Here is a 17464-nt window from a genome sequence, read left to right as displayed (position 1 = left end):
ATTGTTGAAAATGTCTCCTTTTGTGTTCCACAGAAATAAAGAAAGTCATACAAGTTTGGAACAACATGAGGGTGAGCAAATGATGACAGAATGTTCATATCTGTGTGATCCCTACAAGGCCATGCTGTTGCTTTTGTGAAAAACTTGTAATTGTACACGAATGCGCTTTTGTTTTTGTGCGACGTTCAGGACTGAACGTACGATATGCTACTTCACATGAGAAAAAGTTTCAAAGAGACATATAAAGGTTTGTATTGTAAAAACAGACCTGAAAACAAACCTCAACAAAGTTAGCGCCCAATAGCACAGCAATGCATTCTGGGACTTGTATTTCATACGTTTTTCTATCGACTTTCTTTTTTCTGTCTTAAATGAACTTTCTTTGTCTCATTTATAGTTTAGTATGACTATAAGTTTTGTCCTTTTTCATCTCAAAAGCAATGACTACGAAATATGTGCCTTTGTGCCTTTAAAGTTTTAAAACGCTGTTGAGTCTTTTGAAACATTTCCTGGAAGGGCGTTGCGGGAAGCGACAGTTTTTCATGGGCTATTTTATTTGAAAACAGCCAATAAAGAGAGGGTAAATAAAATGACGTCATCAAGTAACGGACCAATGGGCGTTTGAATCCAGTCAGGTGGTCTAAAGTTTGAATCTGGAAACGTTTCGGCGAGTGATTCGATGCGTCGGCACATCATCCCGCGGTGAAGTCAGGGTAAAAAAATAAATAATTCTCGCTTAAATTAATATATTCTAAAATGTATATTTAGTTGTATATGCTATTTGATGAGGGTATTATTTCTACCTTGGTGTCATGTTGTTGAGATATTGGCGGAGCGTTTCAGAGTAAACAAACACTATTGTACTTGTATGTATATATTTGTATTACATAGCGCGTGTAATGTTTTGAGTACGTTTAAAATACGTTTATGTATGTAGCTTATATGCAATATTAAACTGGTTTACTAAAGTAGCCCTGTTTGTTTATTCTCTTAATTTTTTGTGCTTTTAGGGTCCGACATGAAGTTAAGTAGTGCCAAGGCGGGGGCGCTTTTGATATGGGTAAGTCATATTTATTTTATTTAATGTTATGACACTGTAATGTTGTAAGAGATGCTTTTAGTGACTGGTGTCCTATACAGCTCAACAGCGTGTGTCCAGAGGAGCCTGTTGTGCAGTTTATCCATATGAAGGATGGGAATCAACTCCTGAGGATTTGCTACAAACTGTGAGTTGTGATTTTTGATTCTCTTGGATGAGTGCTTTTGGGGCTAGGGATAACTTTTAAATATATCTCTCCTTTTGATGACCTAGAGGAACCATCATTTTGGCCAAATGGTCATTGCAGCAAAGTAGATATAAGTAAAATACAGTTCTGTTCTATTTTGTTTTTCTGAATTATGCAGCATTTTGCGTCAACTTCTGCTTTTTTTTTTAGATATTAAAAATGTTACATGGAGACTGTTGTAAACATTTTTGAGTGATGATCAGCATTTTTAATCTATCAGAAATTAATAAAAATTCCCAGACAAATAATTTTCCTGCTGAAATAGTTGTGTTCGGTGTTAAAATACTGACTTTTATCCCAGTTTAATATGCAGAGACTATCAGTTAACCATTCATAGATTAGTCTATGACTCACAGATACTCTGTGGTGCTATAAAAATTCATGTGTTTGTTTTGAGTGACCCGCTTAGACCTGCCACAACAACATTGCTCAGCCAGTGGTGTGATTTGTGGGTGGGGCTATCTCTTAGCCAAGGATGGGGGGAGTTTCAAAAAGCTGTTTTGGAAACATTGTTTATTTTTGCAATTGCATTCGGTGATGCTAGTGTCGCAGAAATTACATACTTTAGCTTTAAGTCATCTCTTTAAAACATCTATAGTAAGGGGCCTGGGTAGCTCCGCGAGTATTGACACTGACTAGCTATGGGAGGTAGAGTCTCCTCGTGGTCGTGATTAGTGGTTCTCGCTCTCAATGTGGCATGTGGTAAGTTGTGCATGGTTCGTGGAGAGTAGCATTAGCCTCCACATGCTGTGAGTCTCCACGGTGTCATGCACTCAGACTTTAACTCCACCACCTGGATTGAGGTGATTAACCGCAACCCCACGAGGACCTACTAAATAGTGGGAATTGGGCATGCCAAATTGGGAGAAAAAGGGGATTAAAAAAAACATCTATTGTAATGTTACCATACTGGTGAGTCCTGAAACGTGTCTAAAGACATGACATTTAGTAAACTTAATGGCCAAATAAAGTGTATTAAGATCATCGCAAATATTCACAGTGTTGCTTGACTTTATATTGTCAGTAAATTCTTTGCAAATATAGTGTGAATATTTCACGTATCACCCAGCTCTCTGTGCTATTTAAATGCCTAAACAACCAACACTAACTTCTCTTATTTTCACAAATGTGTCATTCCAGACAGGGTAAAGCACCTGATGGGGAATTGAAGACTTTATCTCTTTACAACAAAGTGGAAATCATCTTCAGCATATTGCACTGTGAGTTGTAACTTATTGTGTATAATCCCTTTGTTTTAAACAATCTGTAGTTGTACACAAATAGCTTCATGTATGAGTTCTGCACACAGCATGACTAGTGAACTGGCCCGCCCAATCTGGCTTTTGGTGAAATTGTGTTGTAGTCTGAAACACCATGCACTCAGCACAAAACTCATCGGTGAGTTTAACAATGCTCATTGGTGCGTGCAACAGCATTCAGCTGTCGTAAGTTCTCCGGAGTGTGTGTTTAAGATTTTTTGGCTATAAAATACAGTTACACTGCTTTGCAAAACATGGACCCGTATGTTTAGGTGAGCACTGATTGCGTTTTATTCAGCTAGTGTTTATTTAAATTGCTTGGCTGTGGAGTGCAAAAAAATCTACAGATGTAAAGAATTATCTGCATGCAAATTCATGATATTTGCAGGACTAATTTTCCCTCATGAATGGGAGGAAAAGGGAATCACACATTTTCTTTCTTTTTTTCAATATATATTCTTGTGCAAAATGACACTACCATATTAGATGACCATTTTTTTCTCATGTCGGTTGATATTTTGTGAACAATATCCATGCAATGTTAACGTGATCATTATTTTTTAGTTAATCAAAACCTTTTTGTTAGTTGATAGTGTGAAAACATGTTTGGTTTTCTGCAAGATTAGAAGGAATTTGGCCTTAAAAATTTTGATATTAAAAATATTTCTGCCATCAAAGAGGTTGAAGTCCGCTGTCTGGGATTAAGACGTTTCGTGAACTTGTGCATTTTCTGATCGGACGTTTATTTCATTTAAAAGCCGTATGTACCAGTAAAGTTTAAAATCTTGTTTTAGCACAACGGTTGATTGACAGGTAGCCACTTTCAACCAAGAATTCCTTGGTTTCACCAGACTTGTGCTTGGGGAGTCAAAAATATAATGAACCCTATCCAATGTAATGCTATTATAATGGATGGTACGCCCCTGAATGTAGTTGGCCAACTTCCATCCATCCATCTTCAACCGCTTATCCGAAGTCGGGTCGCGGGGGCAGCAGCTCCAGCAGGTGGCCCCAAACTTCCCTATCCCGAGCCACATTAACCAGCTCTGACTGGGCGACCCCGAGGCATTCCCAGGCCAGTGTGGAGATGTAATCTTTCCACCGAGGCCTCCTCCCAGCTGGACATGCCTGAAACACCTCTCTAGGGAGGCGCCGAGGGGGCATCCTTACCAGATGCCCAAACCACCTCAATTGCTCCTTTCGATGCAAAGGAGCAGCAGCTCTACTCCGAGCTCCTCACGGATGACTGAGCTCCTCACCCTATCTCTAAGGGAGAAGCCCACCACCCTTCTGAGGAAGCCCATTTCAGCCGCTTGTACTCGAGACCTAGTTCTTTCGGTCTTGAAACCCAGCCTTCATGACCATAGGTTTCCTGGGTTAGTAGGCCAACTTATACAATTAAAACAAGTATGATGGATAAAAAGAAACCATGATGGAAATTGTACAACTCAGTCCATCAGAGTGATGGATAAAGCTGGCGCAAACTCTGGTTTCAATTGTAAATATGTCAAAACGCTCACCAAATGGTTTCATCGGGTCTTTATGCTTTAATCCACGAGTGTCACATCAACCACAAACTGTGGTTTGTCCTTGTATAACTGCTGAGCTGAGAAGTGCTGCCATCCTGGACACTACACAGACTGATGCTGGTTCCTGCCGACAGGTCCTGTCGAGTGCTCAGGGTCCCTGTGTGATGGTCCCACACAAACATTTAGAAAAAAGATAGGGGAGATTTTGAAACCGTTACATATAACCTGTATGCATTACATCACATATAACGTCTCTCATCTGTGTAGATGACTTTCACCTCACCACAAGACAGAGCTCCCTCATCCTACAGAAAATCGATCAAGAAGTTGATCTGGATCTTCAGCTTGCCAAGGTATGTTTTTGCTCATATCAGTTCTTTTACTGTATATGACTTGTACTGTAATCTACATGACTAATCAATGATATTTTTCTTTATTAGCTTAGCTATTCTTTTAATGGTGTGCCGGTGAAATGTTGTGTATTTATGTGTGCGCACAGGTGGCACTTCTGCTTTGTTACTGCAGCTTTAAAAAGAACAACCTACAACCTTTGAGCTCAAATGCACAGGTGAGTTTTGTACTAATAACCAACAGGCTATCACTTACTTAACTAGACACTCTGCTTTCCATAGCTCCATATCTTGCGCTACCTCAATAAATGTTGAAATTTGTGTGGATTTATTTTTTGCAAATGTCTCTCTCTTTCTTTTTATGTCAGTTGGTGATTGCATCCATGTTTCATTTAGTAAAAGACGATGCAGATGGTCTATCATTAGACGAAGGGCTAGATCAGTTTCTAACCCAAGACTGTAAGTATCCACGCTACTCGATATTTTAACTAAACTGTCCCTTAATCCCTTTTTTGCACTGCCATTGACGTCTTTATATGATGTTGCAAAGATGATGACACATGTTTGAGCATCCTGACACAGCAAGATTTGGGTGAACAAATTAATTTATTCTTTGCTGGTCTATTACCATCTCTCTCTGTCTCTCTTGCTCTGTAGCTGTCATGAACTCCTCCACATCCAGTACTGAGAGCAGTGGCTGCTCGTCATTCTATACTGATGAGGAGTCTCCGATTTTTGGTCGGTTCCAACGTCCTCCTAGAGTTCAATTTCAAGAGCTTTCCAAAGTGGCCTCCAGCTCTGACGGGTGGGTGTTCCAAGGCTATGGTAAAGGAGAAGAATGCTTGTTGATTATCCTAAATATAAAATGGATAAGCTTTTTCAGAAACTTGTAGTTTTGTATAGTTTGTCATTTAAAGCTGTCAAGCAAGGTTGTGCTTATTGAAATGGAGTTCATGTAGCCGGTCGTAACTCGTTTTTTTCCTCCGTGTAAACATTGTGGCTATTTGGTGCTGTTAAAATTTTGCTCTGGTTGTTTGAGCATCTAAACCAGACACAGCCACTAACCAATGGCATGCTTTCATGGCAAGACTTCTCTGTTTGCTTGACCAGTGGTGGATGGGATGAGTCTTCTGGAAACATGTTTGAAAATGGTCATTATTTTTGCAGTTCTGTTACCTGCAAAAAATGTGTGAGAAGTTGCTTTACAGCTTGTCCTATCCAAATGCGGCCATAAACGGTGTCGCACACCAGTCGGTCGTTTGATTTCCATTTTCAATGTTTGGTGCTGGGTTGCTCACTCACAGTGAAATCATTGGTTCGATGTCCTGCTCCACCTAGTACATTAAGCATCAAATATGCTCTGATTTGTCATCTGCAACATTTCACTTTCAATTGGGTGGGGAATATTACTTGACACTGGAAACTTATAGTGTTACACCTAAATACTCTTGTACATCCATGATTTTCAGCTCTCCAGTACAAGACATCATGAGCACACCGCATTTTCAGTTAAAAAGGCTCCGGAAGGAACTGGCACATGAGGGCGACGTGAGAGATGAGCTAGAAAAAGAACTATCCAATCAGATCAGCATCATCTCAGAGAAAGGTATTTCAGATATACACATCCATCACCTCTGATATTGCAGTTTATTTTCTTTGGTTTGAACTTTGGTTATTTTCCTTTTTTTGCACATAGAGGCCTCGATCTCCCAGTTGCAGCACAGGGTGGAGCGTCTGCTGCGGGAGCAGGGAGATTTAGAGAAATATCATAAAGCTGAACTCCTGGAGCTCCAAGAGAAGAATGAGAGGTAAGGTGCAATAAGACTAATGCTGTCTTCAAGTGCTGTCGGAATGATCCTACTTCCCATTTCTGAAGTGGTAATTACGAGTACGTCATGTTCACATGCTTTGTTGTCAGAAAGAAAGGGAAACATGGACTACTCCAGGTTCATTCATACATACTTCCAAGTGGGAAACTCGTATTTATGATAATGATGTGAAGGCAGCATAAGATTAATGTTGAGCAAGTGTCTCTAAAGACTCAATTTGGGTTTCCAATAATAATTTTGGCCTTGCAGCCAAGCTAATAAAAAAGTTATTCTGTTTTTTTCCTTTTTGTAGTCTTCTCCGTAGAGTACATGAGGTTCTTAAACAATGTCAAGACTTAAAAACCGACAACTCGCAGAAAGAGAATAAGATTGATGAACTTACTGAGGAAAACGGAACGCTTGCTGCTCAGGTGAAATACTATTTTTCTCTGTCTTTTTTCCTTTATCCTGATTGAAACTATAAAGTCTGATTCCTTTCTCATCTGTCTCTGGTCCCATCAGGTACGAAACGCATTTTCCCAACTGGCAAGAGCTGAGGAGGAAGTCGCTAAGCTCACTCTGACACACGAAAAATCACAGGCTGAGTGGATGAAAAGAAAGGAGTTAACTGAGAGAGAATTAAATGAAGCCATCACACACAGGGTAGATGATTTGAATACTATTGAAACAGTTTTTATTGCACTAATCAGTTTGTGTCTTTGCAATGTTCTCTCTCTGACTTGTATTCTTTTGTCTTCTATTCATATTTGTTGCCCCTGTGCAGGTGTGCCTGAATGAGCAAGTTCAGATCTTGCAGGGCAAGATCTCCGTTCTCGAAGATGAACTCAAAAAAGCTCAGTCTCAAGAGAGAGGAGAAGTTATGGGGCCCATCATGGAGGTGAGATATTCTGTTCTTCAGTCTAAAATAACAATTTTGCCTTGTCAGAATCTGTGAAATTGCCTGCATCTGTTTGTGCAGTTAACAAAAATGGCTAAAGTTAAAACATCTTCCTAGAATGGACTAATTCTGACTAACATTTACCCATTAAATTTTTTCCAGTGGGAGAAACTTAAACAAGAATTGGTAGAGCTGACTCTTAAACGTGTTCAGCTTCAGGACACTATATCCCATCTTGAAAATGAGAAGGCAGAAGTTGAAGCCTTGCTAGCCCAGGAAAGATGCTCATTTGAAAAGGAGACCACAAGACTTCAGACGTTGGTGTTTGATCTAGAGAAATCTGTCAGCAGCATCCGTATGGAGAGAGAGGCATTGCAGAAGGCCTTAATGACTAATGAGGAAATGTTTACTTCACAGATATCAGCTCTGGAAAATGATGTTTCTCGGCTGCAACAGGTAGAAGTTCAGTTGACAGCAGAGATAACAATCTCTGCAGAACTTCGCCAGCAGAGAGGGGAGCTGGAGGGGAAGGTAGCCTCCTTAGACAAGATGGTCTATGCACTACATACTGAGATCCAGGGCATGGAAAAAGAAAGAGAAACAAAGCAGTATGCCCTGAATGTCCTCATGGTTGACTTGCAGAATGCCCAGACCACCCTTCAGGACTATGAAAAGAAGTTGGAAGAGCATCAGAAAGTGGTAGAAGATAATGCTTTCCTGACCAAGGAGACATGTACATTGCGGCAAGAAATTGATGAGCATCTGCAGACCATTAAAGAGCTTCAGGGGGAAATTAGTATCCTCAGACAGGAGAAAACAGCGGAAGAAAGCAAAGTTAGTCAGGCATTGACCAAAATTGAAAGCATCAAAACCCAAATTCTGGATCTGACAGAACAAATATCCCTGAAGGATGAGGAGATCACAAATCTGAGGAATGAGTATGTCTCTTTAGACACTAAATTTAAACTTGTTAAGGAAGAAAATTTGGAAATAAATGAAAGTTGTAAAGAGGATGAGGACACTATTAAGAAACTTCAGCAAGAACTTATCTCTGCTTCTTCGACTGCATCAGAAAAACAGGAGGAAATATTGGTTCTGTCAGCTGAGGTAACATCTCTTAAAGAGCAGATCTGCCATTACAATAAAAATGATCAGCAGAAGCAAGAGAAATTATCTGTTTTAGAGGCAGAACAAAATGTGCTGAAGGAAAACTTGACTTCCATTCGGAACCAGTTGACTGAGGCGACAACTACAACTTTGCAAAAGGAATCTGAGCTCATTTCGCTTCGACAGGAGCTGTTCCTTCAAAAAACACTAATAGAAAAGTCTCAGGAGCTTGAGACAGCCAGGCGTGAGGAGTTTGAGAGAAAGGTGAATGAACTTCAGGCCAAAATCATAGAAGTTTCCACTCTTGCTTCTGAGAGGGAAGCTTGTGTGACTTCTCTTCAATGTGAAATAAAGGATCAACAATTGAGGGCCAAACAGTCTGAAGATGATCTTCGGCTAGAGCTGGAGGAGCTTGATGGAAATCTACAGAGACAATTGTTAGCTGCCAATTGTGGCGCTGCAGACAAAGATCATCATCTGGAGTCTTTGGAACAGAAGCTGAGACAGATGGAATTGCTCTGTCAACAAAAGGAGAAAGATGTCCTTGTGACACTTCAGACAAAGGAGGACCTGGAGACGAAGATTGTTGAGCTTCTTGCTGAGAAACAACATTTGGATGAGTGCCAGAATAATTTGGAGAAGGAAAGAGGCCACCTGTCAGCTGAAGTGTCATCTCTTAAAGAAGAAATCTGCTGTTACCTTGAAAAGGATCAACAGAATCAACAGGAATTTTCCTTGTTAAAGGATGAATATAATGCACTGAAGGAAAACTTTGCATCTCTTCAGAACCAATTGATTGAGTTGACAACTACAGCTTTGCAGAAGGAATCTGAGCTCCTCTTGGTTCAGCAGCAGGTTTCCCACCAAGAGACCCTAAGAGAAAGGGCTCAGGAGCTTGAGACTGACATGCGTAAAGATTTTGAGAGAAAGATGAGTGAACTTCAGGCCAAAATAGTAGAGATCTCCACTCTTGCCTCTGAGAGGGAAGCTCAAATATGTTCTCTTCAAAATGAAATGTCAGATCAACAATTAAAGTCCAAACAATCTGAAGATGATCTCCACATAGAGCTAGAAGAGAAGGTTTGCTCCCTAAAAGGAGAACTACATGCTGCAATTTGTGGTGCTGCAAATAAAGACCATCAGCTAGAGTCTTTGGATCAGAAGCTGAGACAGATTGAACTACAGTGCCAACAGAAGGATAAAGATGTCCTTGAGACACATAAGGCAAAGGAGGACCTGGAGAAGAAAATTGGTGAGCTTCTTATCGAGAAACTACAACTGCACGAGTGCCAGCATAATTTGGAGAAAGAAAGAGACCACCTGTTGTCTAAAGTATCATCTCTTAAAGAGGAAATCAGCCATTCCCTTCTAAAAGAACAACAGGAAGTGTCTGTGTTAAAGGATGAACACAATGCATTGAAGGAAAACTTGGCTGCTCTTCAGAACCAACTAGAAGAGGTGACAGCTACAGCTTTGCAGAAAGAATCTGACCTCATCTTGCTTCAGCAGGAGCTTTGCCTAAAAGAAAAGGCTCAGGATCATGAGAGCATCATTCGTGAAGAGTCTAATAAAAAAGTGAGTGAACTTCAAGCCAAAATCTTAGAGGTCTCCACTCTTGCCTCTGAGAGGGAAGCTCAAATACGTTCTCTTCGAGTTGAGATGATGGATCAACAATTGAAGTCCAAACAATCTGAAGATGATCTCCGCAGAGAGCTGGATGAAAAGGTTGGAGGCCTACAGGGACAACTAAAAACGGTCAGTCATGACACTGCAGAGAAAGACCATTTCTTGCTGTCTTTGGAACAGAAGATAAGGCAGATGGAACTGCTTTGCCAAGAAAAGGAGAAAGATGTCCTTGTGACATATCAGGCAAAGGAGAACTTGGAGAAGAGGATTGTCGAGCTTCTTGTTAAGACACAACAACTAGAAGGATACCAGCAGAATTGTGAGATATTGAGGAAGGAAAGAGACAACCTGTCAACTGAGGTAACATCTCTCAAAGAGGAAATCTGCCACTACCAAGAAAATCAGTTGCAGAAACAACAGGAAATATCTGTGTTAAAGGATGAACAAAATACATTCAAGGAAAACCTGACTGCCCTTAACAGCCAATTGGTGGAGGTGACATCCACAAATTCACAGAAGGAATCTGAGATTCGTTTGCTTCAAAATGAGCTACGTCAACAAGATAACCATAGAGAACAAGTTCACGAGCTTGAGAGAAACGTAAATGAACTTCATGCTAAGCTCCTAGAGGTCTCCACTCTTGTCTCTGTGAAGGAAGCTCAAATGCGTTATATTCATAATGAGCTAAAGGATCAAGAGTTAAGGTTAAAAGAGTGTAAAGATAATCTCCACAGAGAGCTGGAGAAGAAGGGTGCAATCCTTCAGGGACAACTAGAGACTGTCAGTCATGATGTAACAGACAAAGACCATCTCTTACCATCTTTGGATCAGAAGCTCAGGCAAATGGAACTGCTGTGCCAACAAAAAGACAAATATATCCTTGAGACACAACAGGAAAAGGAGGACCTGAAGAGGAGAATTGTTGAGCTTCATGATGACAAACATAAACTGGATGGGTACCAGCAAAATTTGGAGATATTGAGGAAAGAAAGAGACCACCTATGTACTCTTAGCCAATCTCTCCAAAGGGAGTGTGATGCATCCCAGAGGATTAGAGCTGAGCTGGAGTTGAAGGTGGAGGAGCAAAGTGGCTCCATCCTTACTCTTAAAAACACCACTCGACAGTGGGAGGAGCAGAATAATGAACTCTTGGAACAACTGAAGATCAAGTCAGAAGCAGTAGAACACTGCAAAACACAGGTCTGGATTGAATTTAATCTTTCCTTGTTTAATTGTTTCTAAATAATGTTTTCTCTAGAATCCTCATTGCTGAATCGAAATGCTTTGTGATCAAGTTGATACCATTTCATACCACCTACACATAAAGTGTTCCACTTCACAGTAAACGCACATGTTAAGTGGTGAATTCATGTAAAAGCCCTATTCGGACGGAAAGTATTTTACATGGGGAAGTGAGGTTATTCCAGAATTTACAGGGGGTAGACAGTGATTTTATTGCCATCCGAAATGTCGTTGTTTTTCTCCCACGAGAAACTTCCTGGCTAAATTACCTACTGTTTTTTGACAAACACCAAGGTTGTGTGGTAAGTTAATTACCGTCCAATTCCACATCTCTGAGTTTATAATATAAAAGCTGTTTTGGAAATCCTTTTTGACCACTGCTAAGTGCCGTACGTTTGCGCTGCGTGTGGTAACGGCTCTGGCAGTAATGGACAGTTGTGAAAGTTGGAGGATTGTGTAACAGAATTCTTTGAAATAATTCACAATAATAAAATGTATGTCGCTGCTCCACCGTAGTGAGTGGGAACTTTTTAAGTAGACGGGGAAAAAAATACGAGAGCCAGATCATGTAAACTTTTTAAATGTTCCATTTTATTATGGCTTCAATGTTATAAAATTGTATTATATCACATTTCAATGTAGAAACACTAATACATTAATAAATACATTTATACATAGGGCTTGCATCACTAGTTTATACGGGTCGAGTAGTCCCAGAAAAGTTGCCGGGATAATGTCTATCTTATTTAAAAGGTTTAATTTCCAACCTCCTCTTTTTAAACGGTTTCAGTTTTTAAACTATCTTTACTGTCTGTGATATGTGCTGCTTCTATATCTCCTTGCATGCGCTTAGGAGAGAACATGCAAGCGACACAGCAGAAGTGACGCAGGTGATGAAACGTGCGACCGATATATTTGGCTGCGTTGATAAACAGTCTTGTCCCTACAGTGTCTTGATTCATTAATTGCACTTCGCAAGAATTCTGGCAGGCAAAAAGTCTAGCTTGTCCCCTTTGATTTAATTGTCATCTGAACGCATGAGTTTTATCACAGAGGAGCCATGAACAGTTACTTTTACAGACTTCACACTGAGAAAGAATTGCTGTCCGAATAGGGCTAAAGATTATGGAGTAGACTCAGTGGCTGACATACGGTTCTTCCTCAGGTGGAGTTGGCAAGGAATCACTACAATGGTAAAAAGCAACTGCTGCTGGAGGCTCAGGAGACAAACAAGAGTCTTGAGCACTCCCTGGAGTCCAGCAAGAGAGAAGTCAAAGCTCTGGAGACAGAGCTGACATTGTCTCATATGAACTTGGATCAGGCAAATACCAAAGTGAAGAACCTTGTTGCCAAACTGAAGAACTTGGAGGCTCAAGTTAGTCCATGGCATAATAAGAATATGGAAATAAGACTGAATCAGGTTTTTAGTCTCTTTAGAAAAGTTTCTTGATTACGTGTGTGTGTTTTAGGTGGACTTCACTGACAGGCCACTGCAAGAGCTGAAGAAAATTACCGATAGCACCGTGGAGGTGAAAGTCAGAGATGGTAGGTATGCCAGTGTTCCAGAGACCCGGCATGACACCAGCAAAGACAGCTTGGAGTTTGACCTGTACGATTCGCTCAATGCTGGCAGGTAACTCAAGCCTAATCTCCTTTATAGGTACCTTGCAGAGTTTTCTTTTAAGGTAACTTATGCAATGTCTTTGTACTGTTTTCCCCACGTTTCGGCAGTCACTCAGCAGTGCCAGGTGAGTCTAGCACTCCGCTTGTACGTAGCTCAGAGCGTTTGGCTGCTAAACGTCGAGTCTTGGGGGCAGAATCCCTTGAGACTCTCTACTTCACACCTATGAGTCAACAAGGTAACAAACGGAAAGATGACCACAACAATGCTTTTGAACGCAAACTGGAGACCAGCATCACTTCATTTGGCGATCTCGTGGTGGACTCGGCAAAGAAGCTCACAGCCTCTGCCCGCAGGCGACGTACCACACAGGTTATCAACATCACCATGGCTAAGGTGGGGTATGCTGTGATGTGCACCACCTTCTACTGACCTTTTGCACTTTACTGGGTTAAACTGAGTTAATTGATAATTGTTTGGGATCATCTGGCTCTTGAGACTCATTCCATTAGATCATACCCTAGAGCAAATCATGGCTTTTTGAATGGGTCCTTTTACTGTCGTACTAGTTAGCAGAAGTATTAAAGTGGTTTTTTTTTTGTTTAAGACATTAGGAAGTGTTAATGGGGAGGAGTCATTTTCTAGTGTTCACTCTGCCCGATCTCAGCCCAACCTTGCAATTCACCACTCGCGGCCTGTGTCCTTGGACCTCTCTGAGGAAAGTGCCAGAGCAACTTCATCAAAAATAGACAAACTTGAAAGTCTGCCTGGATATCGCAGAAGTGCTGTGCACAATGTTGGTCTTTCAAGAGGTGAGTTGTTCTACTTGGCTTTTGTTTTTCACAAGAAGAATATGCAAATATTTTCAGACGTCTTTGCTTTGAATGACTCTTAGTTTGTTACAACACTTTGTGATACTGAGCATTGCTGTATAATGTAATCTATTAACTACATTTCTGTGTTTAGCCACCAGTACATTTTGTATTGGTGCAGAGAATGAACCTGAGCATGCTGCTGATGACTGGATGCGCATTGCTGAACTGCAGGCACGAAACAAAGCCTGCCTGCCTCACCTGAAGAGCAGCTACCCACTGGAGTCCCGGGTATGCATTGAATATATATACTGCATTTGCATAGCATAGTTTGTACTGCCTATTTTGAAGTGAACCATTGGCTAAGATTTGTGGTATTGTAGGTATGCAGGTTCAAGTCAGGTCTGTGTCATGTCTAGTCCAATTCTCCCTACTCTCTACCCACTGTTTCCTGTCTTGCTTTTTTACCTTGTTTGCCTGAATCTGGAATCAAACTCTTCAATCTTCTGCCTCTCTAGCCCAGTCTGGGACTTCCCTCATTCACAATAACGGACGATGATCTACGGATGGGTGACCCAGACGAGACTATTCGCCGTGTATCCATGGTTCCGGGTCAGCTCATGGAATCATTAAACTCCAGACGCTTCTCTCTGGCACCAGGAGCAAGTTCAAGCCAGGCTCTTGCACAGTCCCAGCCCCAGCGGTCCACCATGTTACCGGGTCAGATCCGATCCAGCACTGCTGCCTACCGGGCGCCTCAGGTCACAAAAACAACCTCAAATGTGCATGCATCAGAAAATGCATGTAGCCCACCTGCCCCTAAACGCCCTGGATCCCAGCTGCAAGGCCCCGACACACCTGAGGTACGAGGGAACACGAATGGGATACATACATACATGCATACATACATACATACATACATACATACATCTCTTCCTGCATAGATTGCATAGAAAATAATAAAACATAGTCTTCCTGAAACCGGCAATCAGAGTTTCTGTAAGAAAGAATGCAAAGGCTTCAAGAGTCTCTAACATTTTTCCCAATTTATAATTGAGGTCATGAGTTAATTTCTCCAACAGGAAAAAAGCAGATATCTGTGATATCCACATGGCATTTAACCCAAGCCTGGAGCGGAGCGAAATCTCAAGCAACCATCTTGCTCCGGGTCGCTTGACCGCCCTTTTGAATATAAAGCATTTTTTCCCCCTTTAATTCAGTGAATGTCATTTAGAGGTATTTTTAAAAGATTATTGTGTCCTCTTTATTGTTAGTAAGCACGTTTAATACGACCTAAGTCGAGGCACAAGCTGAATAATCGGTTAATGATCAATAATTGCCGAATAATCGTTGATTAATCGATTGTCAACATAATTAGTTACAGCCCTAATTCAGATATTGTGTCTCCTAGTAATATAAATGTTCATTTGTTGATCTCATTCGATTGATTCTGGCAGATTTTCCCATTTTATTTGGTAAAGTCTTAACTTGAGATTTGTGGCAGCTGCTAGTGGCTAAAGATAATATTGTTTCCACAGGCAAAGAAGTTGGCAAGCTGCTTCCCTCGGCCAATGACGCCTAAAGGCAGACACACCAACATTCAAATCAGACCTCCAAACTCTCCGGTAATTTACAGTACTTGTGTGTGTGTGTGTGTGTGTGTTTGTGAGTTTGTATGTTACTAACCTAGCTATTCTTGAAGACAAAATTGCTTTACAATGGACCCAGTAGTTAACTAAATCTGATGCACTCCTTTTTGGTATGTCCTCAAAGCTAAAGTGCTTCATAATAAAGTTGAACAGAATTTAGTTCTAAAAATACAAGATTTATTTTAGGGTTAGTCTATAGTAAATTGAAGTGCACTGTGTGAATGCATGAATGTCACTGAAAATATTTTTATCTTCTTTCTCACTTTTCAACTCTAGGCCGAGCGAAGGCAATCTCTCATGTTCGCTGTTGTAAATACTCCAAAGACCAACACTCGTGGTGATAGCAGGCTACAGCGAGGCCTCAACAAACTGCGTAACAGCGCCCGTAAATCTCCTGCCGTGGCCAGCCGTGCTCTTCGCTCTGCAATGAGCGCAGCTGAAGGCAGGTCACCTCTGGACTCAACTCGGAGAAAGTCGCCACGCAACAAGTCTCCCAAATCATCCAATACCAAAAAGGTACACAATACACTGATGAACTCAGGCCTGACTTGAGCAGGTTCATTTCTGATATGAATATCCATACACAAGCATCTGGTAAATGCATAAAATACGCTAGGAAAGTTTTTTTAATACCACTTGCAAAATATTTATGGTTCAAAGTGTAGGGATGTAAGACGTATTTGCTGTATGCATGTTTAGGTAGCACATTGACCAACTGCGATGACCATCTATCCTGGAGTTTTTAACCGTATGTATCTGTAGTTTTATGGGGCAGTTATGTTTCCTACCTGTATGTTGGTTAATGGTAAAATGGTTTGCACTTATATAACGCTTTTTCTTTTAACCTTAGAGGTTACCAAAGCGCTTTACACTGCGACTCATTCACCCATTCACACACCAATGGTGGCAGAGCTGCTATGCAAGGCGTTAGCCTGCCATTGGGAGCAACTTGGGGTTCAGTGGTTTAAACTGTGGCTTTGTGAGTTGTGTATATGTCTGGTGGAGGAATCTCACTGATGTGGAGTCTGTTCTCTCTACATCTCTAATCCTCTCACCTGGAGATGATGGTGTTACTCAACCGCACTTTAGAGTAATCTCAGATTGTCTGATGCAAGTTTCAGATTAACATTTCAATTATAATTTTACTCTTTGAGTGTGTGAGGGGAAATTTAATATGTTCTTAATCATTCAAAGAATCTCGTCTGATATCTCTTTCTCTCTCCACAGATGAAGTTCAGGTTAAAGGTCTGAATTGAGGATTTCACACAGAAACCTGCGTCTTTCTTTTTCCATTTTAAAGCCATAAATTCCTCTCTTTTAATTTCTTTTTATTTAATCTTAAGATTGCTTTATTTTTAATTATGGGATGCAGGGGTTTTAATGTCTGTTTGTTGCATATAATTGTTTGTTTATATACTGTATATTATATCTAAATGTGTTTAGCATTGTTTAGCAAAAATAAAGTTCTTTATACTTCAAATATGTTGCCTCTTTCTCAGCCATTGCTTAATAGGAACAGATTAAACATGAATGTTGAAGTATTTCAGAAGGGTTGTAGAAGTGTTAGGAGAAACGTGTTTGGATTTACCTATTGATGGATTTCCGTATGTTCCCGCTAGCAGTGCAGAAGTTGTGCTACATTACTTTTGGCAGTACTTTCAAAAACATGCATTCTGAACAGTGGTATTAATAGTTGCCTTTTTGGCTTTTGGCAGTTCTTAGCTTAGCTTGTACATCAGTAGCATATAAGTGAATGCATTAAAGTTGTAGCATTGTCAGCATGCTATTTCATTATATCTGGGAAAAATACAGCTGATCATATTCAAAGGGAAACTGTGAGAAATAGTAATAAAGAGGATGAGCTTATTGTATTAAAGGAATAGTTCACCCAAAAGGGAAAATTCTCTCATCATACTCTGACTTTCTTCTCTGGAGCACAAACAGAGATTTTTATAAGAATATCTCAGCTCTGTAAGTCCATACAATACATCAAAATAAAAAAGGGTATAAATATTGATATGTTTCTCATCCACACCTATCATATTGCTTCTGAAGACATGGATTTAAGCACTGAAGTCGTATAGGATTACATTTATGCTGCCTTTATGTGCTTTTTGGACTTTCAAAGTTCTGGTCACCATTCACTTGCATTGTATGGACTTACAGAGCTGAGATATTCTTCTATAAATCTCAATTTGTGTTCAGAAGAAAGAAAGTCATACACATCTGGGATGGCATGAGAGTGAGTAGACGATGCTTTATTTTTTTTTATTTTGT

The 17464-nt window shown here is 40.5% G+C and overlaps 1 protein-coding gene and 1 non-coding gene across 3 annotated transcripts; both read left to right on the top strand.

Annotated features, from left to right (window-relative positions):
- Nucleotides 1-666: 666 nt before the first annotated feature.
- On the top strand, nucleotides 667-16562 carry LOC127631632 (nuclear mitotic apparatus protein 1-like). Of its 2 annotated transcripts, XM_052109902.1 has the most exons (24): nucleotides 667-713; nucleotides 1011-1060; nucleotides 1141-1226; nucleotides 2427-2506; nucleotides 4342-4427; nucleotides 4574-4642; nucleotides 4793-4883; nucleotides 5082-5229; nucleotides 5894-6030; nucleotides 6121-6232; nucleotides 6546-6663; nucleotides 6755-6895; nucleotides 7017-7130; nucleotides 7293-11063; nucleotides 12271-12480; nucleotides 12575-12738; nucleotides 12837-13122; nucleotides 13334-13538; nucleotides 13693-13829; nucleotides 14057-14401; nucleotides 15077-15163; nucleotides 15464-15703; nucleotides 15887-15935; nucleotides 16415-16561. In XM_052109902.1, the coding sequence occupies exons 2-23, from the start codon at nucleotides 1019-1021 to the stop codon at nucleotides 15896-15898; spliced, it is 6681 nt and encodes a 2226-aa protein (XP_051965862.1). In that variant the 5' UTR covers nucleotides 667-713; nucleotides 1011-1018; the 3' UTR covers nucleotides 15899-15935; nucleotides 16415-16561. The 2 variants fall into 2 exon arrangements, with proteins under 2 accessions (XP_051965862.1, XP_051965861.1); XM_052109901.1 differs by lacking the exon at nucleotides 15887-15935 and having other exon boundaries at nucleotides 16415-16562.
- LOC127632227 (small Cajal body-specific RNA 14) lies at nucleotides 4125-4253 on the top strand. Its single transcript, XR_007969068.1, has one exon. It is a non-coding gene; the product is annotated as a small Cajal body-specific RNA 14 (non-coding RNA).
- Nucleotides 16563-17464: the final 902 nt, after the last annotated feature.

Source organism: Xyrauchen texanus, chromosome 38 (genome assembly GCF_025860055.1).
Source record: "Xyrauchen texanus isolate HMW12.3.18 chromosome 38, RBS_HiC_50CHRs, whole genome shotgun sequence".
NCBI classification, from domain to species: Eukaryota; Metazoa; Chordata; class Actinopteri; order Cypriniformes; family Catostomidae; genus Xyrauchen; species Xyrauchen texanus.
This window is presented reverse-complemented; position numbering and strand designations above follow the sequence as displayed.